This window comes from Lipotes vexillifer, unplaced genomic scaffold (genome assembly GCF_000442215.2).
Source record: "Lipotes vexillifer unplaced genomic scaffold, Lipotes_vexillifer_v1.1 scaffold920, whole genome shotgun sequence".
Classification (NCBI taxonomy): Eukaryota; Metazoa; Chordata; class Mammalia; order Artiodactyla; family Lipotidae; genus Lipotes; species Lipotes vexillifer.
Window position 1 is genome coordinate 2,802,066 of NW_006783413.1, and position 14,765 is coordinate 2,816,830.

General features: G+C 52.9%; 1 protein-coding gene across 1 annotated transcript in view; it reads right to left on the reverse strand.

Annotated features, from left to right (window-relative positions):
* Positions 1 to 8,337: 8,337 nt before the first annotated feature.
* SHB (SH2 domain containing adaptor protein B) overlaps positions 8,338 to 14,765 on the reverse strand; it is a 136,309-nt gene continuing 129,881 nt past the window's right edge. Inside the window, 1 exon segment of the mRNA XM_007456015.1 lies at positions 8,338 to 8,521. Within this exon segment, the coding sequence (XP_007456077.1) occupies positions 8,338 to 8,521 (184 nt within the window).

Consider the following 14,765-nt stretch of genomic DNA (forward strand, 5'->3'; position numbering starts at 1 on the left):
TTTCCCTAGCAAGGGGTCAGTGACCTTCCTTTCCCTTTTCAGCCACTCCCCTTCACACCCCCAGGCTCCAGCCACAGGCCAGCCACTGCTGGTTCACGTCCCTGCATTCTTTTACAATGTCCTCTGTGCCTCAAAGGCTCTGCCTGCTTCATGGCAAAGTCCTGTTCACCCTTCATTGCTCAGCTTACACAGAGGCTTCTTGCTGCTTTTCCTGACCTAACTACCTGACACAGAGCTGCCCCACAGTGCTATCCTTTGTGACTCGTATGCACTTTACAGATTGAAAAGCTAGATTCTAGCAGACCTACTATGAAGTCAGAATTTCCGGGGGAGAGGCCAGTTGGCCTCTCTAGCTCCAACACAAGCCTCAGGCAGTTCTTCTCAAACTCTTTGGGAAGCAACAGTTCTAAACTGATACCCTGACCCATAATAGTCACCTAAAGTTTGAAACCCAGGAACCTGCAGGGCTCAGGAATGTGTGCGTGAATAAGCCTGCAGCCCAGAGAGGAAACCGGGGTCTAGTCCTAAGGAGAAATGATCAGGGCTTGAAACAGACATATACCAAGTGCTGTGAGTGCGCAGAGAAGAGCGAAAATGCACTAGCTGCAATCAGGGAAGGCTACCTGGAAGAGGTGACCCATAAAGCATGACTAGGACTTAAAACAAGGCGGGCTCCAGAAGAAGCATGGGATGGGAAGACGTGTGTAAGGAAGGAGACACCAGGTTTCTCATTCTCCCTGACCTCATTCCTGTTCCCCAACTTTGCCTTTGTCCCAGGCACACCTACAGGCAGAGCCTATGCCCCCTGGTAGCTCTCAGGGCTCAGAACAATTGCTGACCTCTGGGTGGGATCCTGGGACACTTTACTTGGTATCTAAGTGACACATACTTGTGAAATACAAACACATTTTTACCTAGCAAGGGCTGAGTCAATAAAACAACATCAAACATTTGCACAATAGTCTTTGGGTCTTCCAAGCAGTTACTTGATAGTTATTCCCTCTGGTTTACACATCATTTGTGTGCTCAGGGAAGTCCTGTGACCTGCTTGAGCTTAGTATGTATCGAAAGGTGAGGCTGGGACTGCACCGCCTCCACCATTTTTGAGAACAGAAGCACTGTTGAGAACTGGTGCCTGGCACTTGGGGAAGGATCTGTGGATGGTGAGCTGCAGGGCAGTGGGGAGACTGGCCCTTTACACAGGACTCTCTAATCATAAGGCACCTGAGGAGCTTTTTACCAACACAGGTTCCTGGTGCCCACCCAAGACCTACTGACTCAAAATCTCCCAGAAGGGCTTAGGAATTTGTAATTTACAAGAGGCCCAGGTGAACTATATGACGAGGCAAAGGTAGGATGCACTGAACTAGACGTGGCATGTTGCAAGGTCAGCAGACCTGGGTTTGAATCCTAGAAACACCACTTCCTGGTTTTGTACCTGGGGCAAAGCTCTCCCCCCACTCAGAGCCTCAGTATCCCCACTTCAGAATGAGGATCCTTCCTGAGCCCACCTTCTGCCTCCCGGAGGGAGGCCTTCCCGATGGCAGACCCAGCATGACGGATGCTCATTCTCCTTCACATGGTGGGCGTGGAGGGGGCAGTGGAGGCTCAGGGAATATGTCACCCGAAGCTCTAAATGTCACGCTTCTCTTTTGTTCTGGGAAGAAGGGACTCTGTAGTTCCCTCTCGATCCTGCTAAGCTTTGGGCTGTGACTGTCCTCTGGGGTGTGAGGTACAGCGCAGGAACACAGGGCCCCCCCACCACTAAACCGAACTAATGCTTTTCCCAGCAGCCACCTCACTTTCTAAGCCTCAGCTTCTCACCTGCTCTCATGGTGGGGGACCGGTGTGTACACAATGTGTAGGGCACACACAGTAAGCCCGCTGTAAATGGGAACTTTTACCATTGTTAAATCATTTAACATACTTATTGAGCACCCGCTATGTGCCAGGAGCTCTCTTAGACCCCTGCTTGTGTGGAGTCTACATTCTAGTGGGTGGAGACAGACAAATAATGAACATGATATGTGTTTAATATATAAACAGTAAAGACACTGCATGGATTTGATGCTTAAACAATAAAGACAATAAATAGGTTTAATATTGAAATAAACAGATGTGACAATTATTTAAACAGTAAACACAACAGCTGCTTATTATTTAAGTAATATAGTATGTTAGCATTAATTTAAATAAATAAAGATGGGGCAGCAGAAGATGCCGTGGTAGGGGAATGGAGAGAGCCACTCTGGACTTCAGTCTGGAGAGGAAAAGGATCTTGAACGCTGATCCTTCATGATGTTCAATAGAGCTGGGGCATTTTTAATTTGTAAAGTGGACTCCTCTTTCACCTCCTAAAATGCCCCAGCCTTCCTGGAGCCCCAGACCCTCTTTCCTTTGAAATCCTGTGGCTGTAATGACCCCTGCCTTTCCTATGAAAGCTCACCTTGTTCTCATCCTAGCTGACGTTGTCTGAAGTTTGGCGAAAGCTCAGGCATGCGAAGGGCATTCATCCAATGCTGCGTGTAATCTTTGCAATAACCCGTGAGGTCACTTCTCGTGCCATTTTACGGTGGAGGAAATGGAAGCTTTTTGCACATTGCCCACGTCACACAGCTGGAAGGGACGGAGTTAGGATATGAGCCTGGGCTTCAGTTTCTGTCTGTGTAACAGGCCAAGTGACTTAAGAGCTGCCTTCCCCTCCCCCTGAGACTGGCTGCAATGCTGAAGAGAACCACATGAGGGCGCCAGAACCACACTGGTGACATCCTGCCACCCAGTCAGATCACGGCCCCTTCAAAACTGTCCCTCAAAGCCAGAGATGATACTAGTCACTGCAGGCTGGGACGCTCCCACTCAGGAGGGAGCAAGAGAGAAGGAACTGCTTCATAAACTCTGTCCTAGAGGAATCCCCACCCCTACCCCAGTCTTCCCAGAGCTGCTGCACTGGCCAGGGTAACCCTCTGAGCTGGCCACCCTCAAGCACCGGTGGTATGTGGAGATGGACTTGCTGTGTGTCTTTGAGCAACCTCCTATCCCTCTCTGAACCTCAGTATCCCTCTCTGAATCTCAGTTTCTGGCCCACGCCGCTTGGTCTCTGTGCATAGATGAGGGAGGGCAGGTCGTCCACCCCTTCCTGTCGACTAGTTGAGGAAGATGTGTCCTGTGCTCAGCTTCCTGCTCCAGGTCACCAGCTTGTTCCAGGCCCTGTTTCATGCTCCATGTTTGTTAAATTGAACCAAAACGGAAATAAAAAACTCTCCCAAACATAAAAGTGACCACCAGAGACATTTTTCTCTTCTCTCTTCAGGAAATATTCCTGGTCACAGAGCACTGGCATTGGCCTGGTGGGCCCAGGAACATGCCAGGGCTTTGCTGTCCCTTGAACAGGGAGCCCTGTGTGTGTGTGTGTGTGTGTGTCTGTGTGTCTGCGTGTGATGTGGTGGGGGGCGTGCTCTGAGGGGCTTAGGAGCTGGAGGTGTGGATTCTGGATCACTGGAATATGGAATCGAAGCCTGAGACTTGGGGGTAGTGGGGGAGGAAGAGGCCCACTGGGGCACAGCGGGCCACAACCTTGGGAGAGAGAGAGAGGCAGTGAGTTCCTCCAGGGCCAGGTGGGGGTCGGCCTCCACTCCAGAGCAGGCTTCCAGGTGAGCCGGGGGTCCCTATGCCTCCTCAGGTGCTGACCTGTGTGTGAGGTAGGGGCTTGGGTTGCAGACCGTCCTGCTCAGGCTGCATAAGGACATCATCATGATGATGGCATGAGGGCACACAATGGGAAACAGTGTGCCAGTCACGCCCTGCCTGCCGCTCTCCAGAAAACAGGCCAGCATCTCCTAGTCTTCAGGGAGACCAAAAATGGCTTCCTGCCACAAGGGGATGAATGCCCCTCCCCTTGCCCTGCTCTGTTCTTCTGCCTCCACCGGATGAAGCCCTTGGAGGCCCAGAGACCTTGCCATCTCCTACCATGCAGGCTGTGCCACAGCAGGCCTATCTGACTCGCCCGATCATCCCCCCACCTGTTACCTCTGCTGGGAACACCAGGCTTCCAGGCTCCTTACTCATCCGCCAAGGCCCAACTGTTCCTCACCTGCAAGCAGATCCAACTCCCCCTCATCTGGGCACGCACGGCCCCCGTCTGTTACATCACGTGTAGTTGCCTGTTTGTTTTTCCGCCACACTGGAAACTTCCTGAGGGTAGGGGTTGGGTCCTATTCTCCTCTGTATCCACCAGGCCCAAGGACGGGTGGGCACTCAACAAATGTTTGCTGAACAAATTAATGTGTTTCCATTTAACAAGCTCACTAGGGCTCTAGCTTCCTCCTAATTAGGAAGCAGGAAGGTTCCTTCTTCTGGTAAGATCCACCTTTGGGGCATGATGGCAGAACTTCAGCTTCTGCGAGAAGGTGGCAATCAAACTAGATCCTGGGGCACACGTTTGCATTTTAAGGAAATAAAACATGCATGCTCAGTGAGGTACATTTAAACAAGACACTTGTATATTAAAAGCTTCACATTAAATATACATTATACAGCTTATCGCACAGAATTATTGTATCAGTAGATCTTTACAGGACACTTTTTCGCAGTAGGTGGCAGTCCCAAGGCTCCTGGCAGTGACACAACAGCCCTGAGGAGAGGGGAGGGGCTGGGGGCTGTCACTGCCTAGGGGATACCTGAGTGGGTCTCTGGGGGGTTCTGGAAGGTGCTCCTGCATCTACAGCCCTGGGCTGTGCTGGCTCCACCGGGCAACTTGCCCCATTTGTCTTTGCTGGTAATCGATTCTGGAAGGTATCGGTTTGCTGGATGACATGGCAGTCTGCTGGATGACCATCTGATCCAGCCAGGACCCTTCATGAGCATCGATGGGCCAACTCCAAATGCCAGCCTGCCCTGTCTGCCCACTTCTGCACGCACTGTCCCTGGGGTCTGTGAGAGCACATGGTAAGCCCGGATGCCTGTCCCTGCTGGGCCCTTGGTCAAGTGACAGCAAGCACTTCCCTGAAGCCAGCCAGAGCTCGGTGTTCCAAATCTTTAAAAGGCAAAATCTCCGGGTCCTATGACTGTAGAAGCAGAGCGTCTGCCAAGGGCTCCACCTGCTGATGCCAGGCCCTTGCTGGAAGTTACATCATGATTCCCTTCTGCTCACCCACTGGCCACTGAGGGGCGCCAGCCTGGAGCTTCCCTGGGAGGGGAGGCACAGCTCAGCTGGGATTGGCTGAGTTTCCTGAAGAAGAGCCTTTTCACCATTTTCTTTAGAAGAGGTGCTCTGTGAGCCTCTCTCCTGACAGGCAGGTGGGCCATCTCTCCCCACAAAGCCTCCTTTCTTTCTGGGCTGTCATCTTGTTCTGGGGCGGGCGGGGCACTGCCCAAAAGGCCCTAACTCCTCAGTGCTCAAGGACATAACTGCTGAAGTGGTCGGGGCATTATGGTCAATAATGAAGCCAGCGATGGAGGGAAAGAAAGGGGAAAAAACCCGACAGTCCTGTGGCTCTGAGCAACGCAGCCTGTTAGGGGCTAGAGGTTGTGTTCTGAGACAAAATGCTGAGGCGAGATATTGTGTGGCAGGGAGCTTTTTTTTTCCCCCTCAAAGAAATCCAGCTCATTTTTTCCCCCATTAATTGGCAGCAGATGAAAAAAAAAAAAAAAAAAAGCCAAAACAAAACCCAAACCAACGCCAGTAACCTGAATGTGAGTGTTTCTGAAAGGGAAAAGCTGTTTCAATTGTTAGATGTCCAAGAAAACATGAATACACGCCGACAGAGGAAACGGTCACAATTAGAGGAAGAAGAGGGAGAGGTTCATAAAATTAAGGAAAAAAATTCCTTTTAGCAGCTCCCATCCTGTAAGCTGGCTCCTCTGCCGGCCTCAGTCCCAATGGGGAGCTGGCAGTTGGGCCTCCCGGGGAAACTTCAGTAATACAAGGCAGGGGAAAGAGGGAGGGCCCAGGAATCCCTTAAAAGAGCAAAGGCAAGACCAGAGAGCGAAGCAGCCTCGGTTTTCCTCAGACCACAGGCAGAGCCTCTTCTGAGGAGGGGTCTGCTCTGAAGACTGTCCACTGAGAAGGGTCGTGGGCTCCTGCTCTGCCCCACCTGTGGCCTCAGGAAGGGCCCTGTGGGAATCTGCCCTTACTGGAGGACGAGGCACTAATGCAAAATCCACCTCACCCCCGGTTCCATGGGCTGCCTTCCTCGTCCCCAACCTCTAACTGGATCCTTGGGATCCAGTCTCCTTCGGCACCTCTGGATAAGTACCAACTCCTCACTCATCTTCTCACTCACCAGAAAAATAAATAAATAAAGAGGAAAGCGTGAATCATTCCAGGTACTCCTGCCTTAAAGGATGTTTTGGAAAACGCAAAGTGGGTAAATGGTCAGGATTGAGGCTTTGGAGACTAGACCCAGGCCACAGGCAACGAGGCAACCATGAGGTGGACGGGCCTGTGGGATGCATGGATGGGAGGGTCTCGGGCTGCCCGGACTGAGACAAGGACTCGGGAGGCTGACCCAAGAGTTGGACTGGGCAGGAAGCAGATGCCAAGGAAACAGCTTTGGCCACAACCCACTAAAATCCACAGCAGCCACCTAAAGGGGCACGGATTCTAGTCCTGCCCTGCCCTGGCTTGACAGGCGGCCGGGGCAAGTCCTGTCTCCTCGCTGGGCCTCTGTCTCTAATGTGAACGGTGAGTCTGAAGCATCGTGGAAGGCCTGGCAGTGCTGGTGATGTTCAGACTCGGTTCAGCCCCCTCCTGCTGGGGACGATGGTCACTGAAATTCCATTGTGCGCAGACCACTGGCAGGCAGACTGACGCGTGCTTGGCGAAGGCGCTGACACTTGTGCTCTCTCTGGATCCCTTGCACCTCCTTCAGTGGATGGAAGCCATGCCTTTCATGCTGCTGGATGTGATTCTTCTATTTCTTCCACTGCATTTAACATGCATGGTGCGGTGGTAGGTGGGTGGGAGGGAAAGGAAGGGGAACTGAGTAACAGCAATCTCACTGAGGGTCTGCGCTATGTGAGCAAGACCCCCACTCCTGTCAAGGGCAGGGGCTAGATAGGGGTAGAGTGTGGGAGTGTGTGTGCGGGTGTTCTTATCTGTGTGGAGGCAGTGCGGACGACCAGGAGCTCCGGCTCCATGTCCCCTGAGAGGTCAGGATTTGCCTTCTCCCAGGAGCAGGGTGACAGCAAGGCCATGTAGAGCCAAAGCACTGGCTCTAGAGCGTCCTCTGCTTATGGGCTGTGTTAACTTAGACAAGCTACTTTCCCTCTCTGAGCCTCCTTTTCCCCACATGTTAAATGCCTCACAGGGTAGCAGTGACCCCAGTTAATGGGGAGAGCCCTTTATGCACTGCTGGGTGCTGTGCACCTGAGGGGTTAACACAGACCTGCCATCACTGCATTGCTGTAGGCAGAAGGGGGAGCGTGGGTGCTGAGTCAACATTTGAGGCTACCATTGCTGGAGCCTGAATGCCCCTTCCTGCAGCTTGACTCTCAGGGGGCAAAGCAAATCCCTCTGCCCCAGCGGCTGCCTCAGCCCTAAGCTGGGGGCTCTGCCTCCTTCCCGTGTGCCCAGAGCGGACACACCTTGCTCTGGGGACGAAACCCGCAGGTAAGCACTGGCCCCCCCAGAGACCCACTGCAGTATATTAAAAAAAGGGATAAGAATATATATTAAATGACTATTTTATTTACACACCCTATTCATAAATAATCGAATCGTTTTTTTGACTGCACAATGATTCCTTGGAGATCTCCTAATGATCACACTGAATGACTAAAAGTGGATTAGTGGGCTTATATCTGTGTGTGGCCATGTTCTCCCACGTATGTGCTCACACTCGCACACGCACGCTGACACACAACACACCAGAGGGGAGGCGGGATTCCCGGGGCCTTCAGGGCTCTCAAAGCATCAGCATTTGGCTCCCAGCACCAGTGGGGCCCCGGTGGGAAAACTGCACCCCGTACACAGGTGTGAATTCCTGACGGCTGGAGAACAAAGAGCCGCAACCCCGGGAGCTCCCGCCCCGCCCCTCGGAGCTGCTCTCCTTTGTTCATCCTGGAAGGCATCTCTTTGGATTTGCAAATATTTTAATTCACAGAAACTCGAAGAGGGGTTGGGGGAGGGGGCTGCGGTGGCGGGCTGGCCGTCCCTCAGTCTTTATCCAGGCCTTCTCCAGCCCCCATGAGTGGCAACAGCATTCTAGAGACATGCAGTGGTGTGCTAGTACCATACACACGACACAAACTGGACACGGCTGGCAACAGCGGCCGGGCGGGTCGGCAGGGGCCACCGGCTCCTCCGCGTCTAGGCCCCGTCACAGGGCAGGGAGGGTCTCACAGGGTCCGCACAGCCACGGGGTAGAGGAGGGACAAGTGCTCGGCCCCTTTGATGGGCAGCTTTCTGGTGGTGTAGTAGTGGATGACTTCTGGGACACTGTCGAACGGGGGGCTGTTCTGACCCAGGACGTATTTCTCTTTGGTTTTGGCCAGTTTCATGTGCATGAAGCCCTGGTTGCTCCTGTGAACAAAGCGCAGAGATTATTAGGATGTGCAGAATGACGAAGGCCCAAGATCAATCCGGAAAGCAATTCCCAGAGAGCTACTCACTTTTGCTCTGAACCGAGGTGTGTCATGAATTCACACTCATTATCCGAGAGAACTCTCCCTCTGGCCATATTCCTGCTAAGGTGTGAAGATTCCTTGCTGCCCGGGACAGAAGAGATCCCAGCCAAGAAGCAGCCTTGAGCTGCACCTCTCCCAGCCAGGAACAAAGCCCAGGAGCGGCTGAAATGCAGCTGCACCTAAAAGCCCCCTCAATCCCAGCAGCAGACAGGGAATCAGCAGCAAACACGGCTGCAGGAGAGTCTTTCGACTTCAGGAGCTTTGAGGGACTTCCTCAGGAAAACAAAGAAACCCCCAAACTTGGCCCCTCTTCCTATTACTGATGCAGATGAGAATTTAAGCCTTGTCCTGCAGGCACAATGTTTAAGTCCCCAATGCCCTGACAAGTAGGCAGGACAGGGGTCATCACCCCCACTTTACAGATTAGGAAACAGAGTGTGGCAGGATGACAGGCGAGCTGTTTTCCAAAAACTGATGCTCTCTCTTCAGTAGTACGGAACTGCCAAGCCAGGGACTACATTTCCCAGCCTCCCTTGTAGCCACTGTAGTCACATGACTAGTTTAAGCCAATAGAATCTAGGGAGAATGTGTGCTCCCTGGCTTTGCCCCAACGCAGGCACTCTCCTGTCTGTGCTTCCTCTCTCTGCTCAGTAAACCCTGCCTGCCTCCTTCTCCAAGGTCCAGGTGTAGTGTTTCCTCTGCCAGGAGGTCTTCCAGGTTCCCACTGGCAGAGCTCCTTCCTTCTTCCAGCTGCACCGAGGCTATAACGCCTCCATCAGCACTTGCCTTCCTGAACTGTGATTACTTGTCCATCTTCTCAATTCCCCTGAGAGCTCCAGAAGAGTGCGCAGGCTCTGTGCCCACCATGCTCGGCATCCTCCGAAATGGGTAGTGGGTGGGTTCCTCGACGGTCAGAGCAGAGCCCTATGTCTGTGACCCTCGCAGCTTGCCAGCTGCGCCAGCATGCTGGGTGGGGTGTTGTTTCCACCTGGCCCTAGCATACCTCTCCCGCCTCCCACCCAGGACTCTGGCCACATCGGGTCACTAACCCCTCCATCAACCTGCCTGTGCTCAGGCTGCCCTTTCCCTGCTCATTCAGCTCCAAGACTTAGCCACCACACTTGTGGATGCTTGGTTTCCAAAGCACAGTCCAAATTTACTGAGGGTGTGTCACTTAGTGAGAAAGCTGGGGCTCTGACCTCCTGTGCCTTCTCCAGAGCCCATCCTTGGGCACTGATAACTTGTGAGCAGCCCTAGAGGCTCGGCTCCTAGGAGACCAGGCCCACCCCAGGCAAGGCCGAGAGCTCCGTGTGGACACAGGTTTGCAGTTTGTAGCCTTTCTGAGCTTTGATTCTTCTTGCTTCAGCTATTCCCACATCTCTTCCATCCAGGACCGGGTTCCACACGCTTACCGGCGCCTGCTCTATTAATGCGTCAATTTGGACTCCAGGACCATTTTCAAATGGGCACAGCAAATGCTTAATGAAGTGCAGGCACTGAGCAATACAGCTGCTCATAATAACGTATTTAGAGATGTCACCCTTAGCTTAAAGGAAATCGTTCGGAGACCAATTATGTTTCAAGAGAGAATAATTCCTGTAAAGAACTGAAATTTAAATCAAGATTTTTTAAGGCTGACAATGTTCTAATTACAGAGCCTGAGGCAAGTTCTGCTCCTCAGTGAAGGGTCATTTTATTGGAGAATTGCCTTGTCACATCTAGAAGCAGGAGGCACACTTGCTTAAGCTGTTAGAAAGGAACTGGTGCGCGCCTTAAGTGAAAAAATGTGCAACTCCCTCTGAGTGAAGACTCCGCTACCTGCTACCCACATCCATGGAGAGATGGCAAATCTGTGCTGGCCTGGAAAGGGCTGTAATTGCTTGAATGCAGGGCTGAAATTGTGTGGCTAAGAAAACCGGGGACAGTTAAAAAGCTTTGCATTCTTGGAGGCCACGTGCTCAGCTTTGCCTGGAGAAGGGGTGTGTATGGGAGACAGCAGAGCTGGAGCTGCAGGTGAGTGACATGGGCGGATGTGTGTGGCCTTGGACATGTCATGCCCTCTGTGTGGGGTGATATTTTGGGCTTTATGTACCACAGTCTACAGCTGGGGCTGCAAAGCGCAGGATGTGTTAGATCACAGCAGCCAGTTGTGAGCTGGTCTGAACGCCAAAGCTCTGATGGCACTGCAGGTACGAAGTTGCAGGGGGAGCTGATTTAATTTCTAAGGAGGTTAAAGAAAATAACTCATACGGGTTAATGGGGTATTTTCACACCAATTGTTCTTAAAATATTCAGTGAGGGAAGTGGGCAGGGATGGTGGTAACAGAGGACAGAGCCAGAGACAGAAGCTGAAGCTCCTCTGTTCCCAGGCCGCGGGCTTGCGAGATCACCAGATATTAGGAGCTCCACACTAACGCCTCCACCTCAACAGACACAGGCAGCCGCTGGCACCTTCCTGCAGTCCCTCCTGACTCTCCAGGCCCACTGTTTGTTCTTCTGACACTCGTATTTCAGTACACACTAGTTTATAACCCTGAGCTGGGCTGTACTGAGGGGGCAGGCGGTTACAAAGTTCGGAGCCCAAGGCAGAGAACTCAGGCCCATGACCCCTGAGTCCAGGGCCTGACCATTCCTGGCAGAGGGAGAGCTGGCCCTCACCCTGCAGCCCCGGCAGGAATGGCCCTTCCCCCTGGGCTCATGTACTGCACTCTCTGGTTCTCTGGACCTGAGGCTCTCCTTGGGCCGTACTGGGCTCATTCCCTGCCCCCACTGGATCCATGGGGAGACTAACTGGATGGCCTCTGAGGGTTCTTCTGGGCCTAAGGTCCTGGATTCCATGTGTATGAGCATAATCCGCTGCCCACACGGTGAGGGCTTCCTGCAGGAAGGGGTCGAGGCAGCCTCACGCCCCACCCACCTCCACTGCTGCCCACGGCCTCCAGTGCCGCTGTCACAGGGTACTGGCCTGGATGGCCCTCAGGCTGATGTGTCCTGGGCACTTCCTGTGAGCCAGGCCATGTGCTAAGCACTGAGACTCAGATGGGAGGTGGCTGACCCAGGGTCACACAGCAATCGGCAGTGGCGATGCTGCTTCCTTCCCTGGTGGGCCTTTCCCAGAGCCCACGCTCCTGACCTCAGCGCTATCCAGCTCCAGGAGAGAGCCCTACTTAGCCCCCCAACACTCCACGTGAGGCCAGGCACGTGGTGGGCGAGAGGCATCAGAGCCTGAACAAGTGACTCCTTGACTCCAAGCCTCAGTCCCCACGACATCCACCCTGCAGGGCTGATGATGGGTCAGAGCAGCACAGGGGCTAGCAGTGAAAGGCCATCCTGGGGATTGGGGACAGTGTGTCCTGACTGGCGGAGTCCCTAGCCACGGAGGGACCATCACACGGAGTTGGTGGGCCCTGCGAGGTAAGCAGGCTTTCTTTCTGGGATAATCTATCAAACCCGGACTTATGCAAAGGTCAGGCAGAGCCTTGTCAACACATAGCTACGGGGTGTGCGGCAGTGATATACCCTGATGGGTCACAAGGTCCCCACGAGCGAGGTGCCACCTAACAACAGTTGAAGATTTTAAGACAGCTGCCAGGGATAGCTTTAAAGACTCCCAACTCAGGGGCTTCCCTGGTGGCGCAGTGGTTAAGAATCTGCCTGCCAATGCAGGGGACACGGGTTCGAGCGCTGGTCCGGGAAGATCCCACATGCCGCAGAGCAACTAAGCCCGTGCGCCACAACTACTGAGCCCACGTGCCGCAACTACTGAAGCCCGTGCGCCTAGAGCCCGTGCTCTGCAACAAGAGAAGCCACCGCAACAAGAAGCCCACGCACCGCAACGAAGATTAGCCTCTGCTCGCCACAACCAGAGAAAGCCCGCACGCAGCAACAAAGACCCAATGCAGCCAAAATAAATAAATAAATAAATTTATATAAAAAAAAAAAGAAAAAAAGACTCCCAACTCTACTTAGAAGACGACATCCAGCACAATAAGAGAAAGGATTAAATTTTCCAGGGAGAAGAGAGGGTGCATCAGATAACCAGCGTGCCCAGGGATGCTGCGGTGCTCTGGACACTGCTTTTGGAGCAAGAAGCAACCTGGAGACCATCTCGTTTCACCCTCTTGGGGTACCCTGGAGGAAACAGGTCAGAGAGAGCAGCACTCTGGCTCAAGGCACACAGCAAGGTAAGCTGTGGTTATGGCAAGAACCTGGGGCCCACGCGTCCAGGACCAGGTGGGCGGGGTCCCAGGCCACCTCCCATCATTGCTTCTGAGAAGGCATGGGTCCCCGGGGAGCTCAGACAGGCCGCTGCCTGCCAAGCTCCTGTGTCAGCCCCGTCTCCTTTGATAGGACATCTCGCAAGAGCTAAGTCACAATTAGGGGTGTCTCCAGTGGGTGACCTGACTAATGAGTCTTGTAAGGCTGGTAGAGGCTGGGGATGCTATGGCTGTCAGGGCGTTCAAATGGCTCATTATCATCACAAAAAGCACTTCCTCATCACCAGGATTATCAAACGTGCCTGGCGCGCTGGGCCTAATAACAGACCCCACCTTGTCTCATAATCATGGGCTTTAATAAACCATCACTCAGCCTGCAGCTGCTGGCCCGAGCAGGGTGCGAGGCCTCACCTCTTGCTTTTAGACCTAATTGCTTGATGCATATTTCATGAAGAATCTTGGGTAACAGTTATGTTAAATCGCTTCTTTTCACAATGAAGTGACTTAAAAATACTTGCATATAATATTTATGCAGGAGAAGGCAAGGAAATTGCCCTTTGGGACTAGCATGTAGGACCTGGTTACAGGAAACCACACACAGAGGTGATCTCTGGTTTACCTCTACTGAAAGGTGGTTGGGGAGCTGCTCTCTTCCCTGAGATGCCCCAGAACATTGTCCCTCAGCTCAAAACCGTCCAGGGCTCCCCACTGCCACTGCAGAATGAATGCTCGAACCCCACTGTGCACCAGGCAATGAGCTGAGCCACTGCTACATGTTACCTCATTTAAGCCCACAGCAAGGTTGATAAGTTGCTTGGTGTGACTACCGTTGTTTAAAGATGGGGAAACTGAGGCTGAAGGAGGTTGTGTGCCTTGTCCCATGGGACACGGTGGGACCAGGATTTCACTGTGTCTGACTTTGAAGCCTATGGTAAGCATTCAGGGCCCTGACACTACCACTGCAGCCTCATCTTCCCCTGCTCAGCCACCCAACCAGACGGATCCAGGTGTCCAGGTCCCTGCAGCTCTGTGAGCTCCTGAGGTCAGGAACTCTGTTCAGTGGGACGTTTCTCAGCAGGTCAAGCCTTATTCCCCTTTGGGCCCTCAGCACATGCCTGGCACATAGCCAAGCACTCCATTCATCTTTCCATCCATCCACCCAGCAGTGTCTATCTTGAGCCTAGGAAATGAGGCCCCGTGCATCTTCCTCTCTGGACTGTAAGCTCCAGAGGGCAGGCTGGTGGCAACTCCACCAGGTCCCTGAGTGTGGTCCAGCCAGGGTAGAAGCTGCCTCTTTCAAGGCCAGACACAGTGGCTGCTTTGCCTGGTCAGCATTGGTCCCAGGAGGAGCCAGCTTAGTGAGGGACAGAGCCATGGGGAGAACCTAGAGGGTCACCTCTTCAGGGGGTACAAAGGCACCTGCCTCTCAAATTGGAAAGAGAAGTCTCACTTGAGGGAAGCCACAAGCCACAGAGAAGAATGGGTCAAACCTTTTTCTTTCCTTGGGATTCTATAAGAAATCATTCCCGGGTACAGAGCCAGCCAGTGCCCCCTGCCCAGGCCTAGATAAACAAAACGAAAGTGACACCAGTTCCCTCCTAAAACCACGCCTTCCTGAGGGCCCAGGCCCTCCCCGCTCTGGGGCCCAGCAGATCTCAAAGTGGCCGTATCTCTTCCTCTTCTTTTTTTTTTTTTTTAACATCTTTATTGGAGTATAAGTGCTTTACAATGCTGTGTTAGTTTCTCCTGTAAAACAAAGTGAATCAGCTATACGTATACATATATCCCCATATCGCCCCCCTCTTGCATCTCTCTCCCACCCTCCCTACCCCTCCCCTCTAGGTGGACACAAAGCACCGAGCTGATCTCCCTGTGCTATGCTGCTGCTTCCCACTAGCTATCTATTTTACGTTTGGTAGTGTA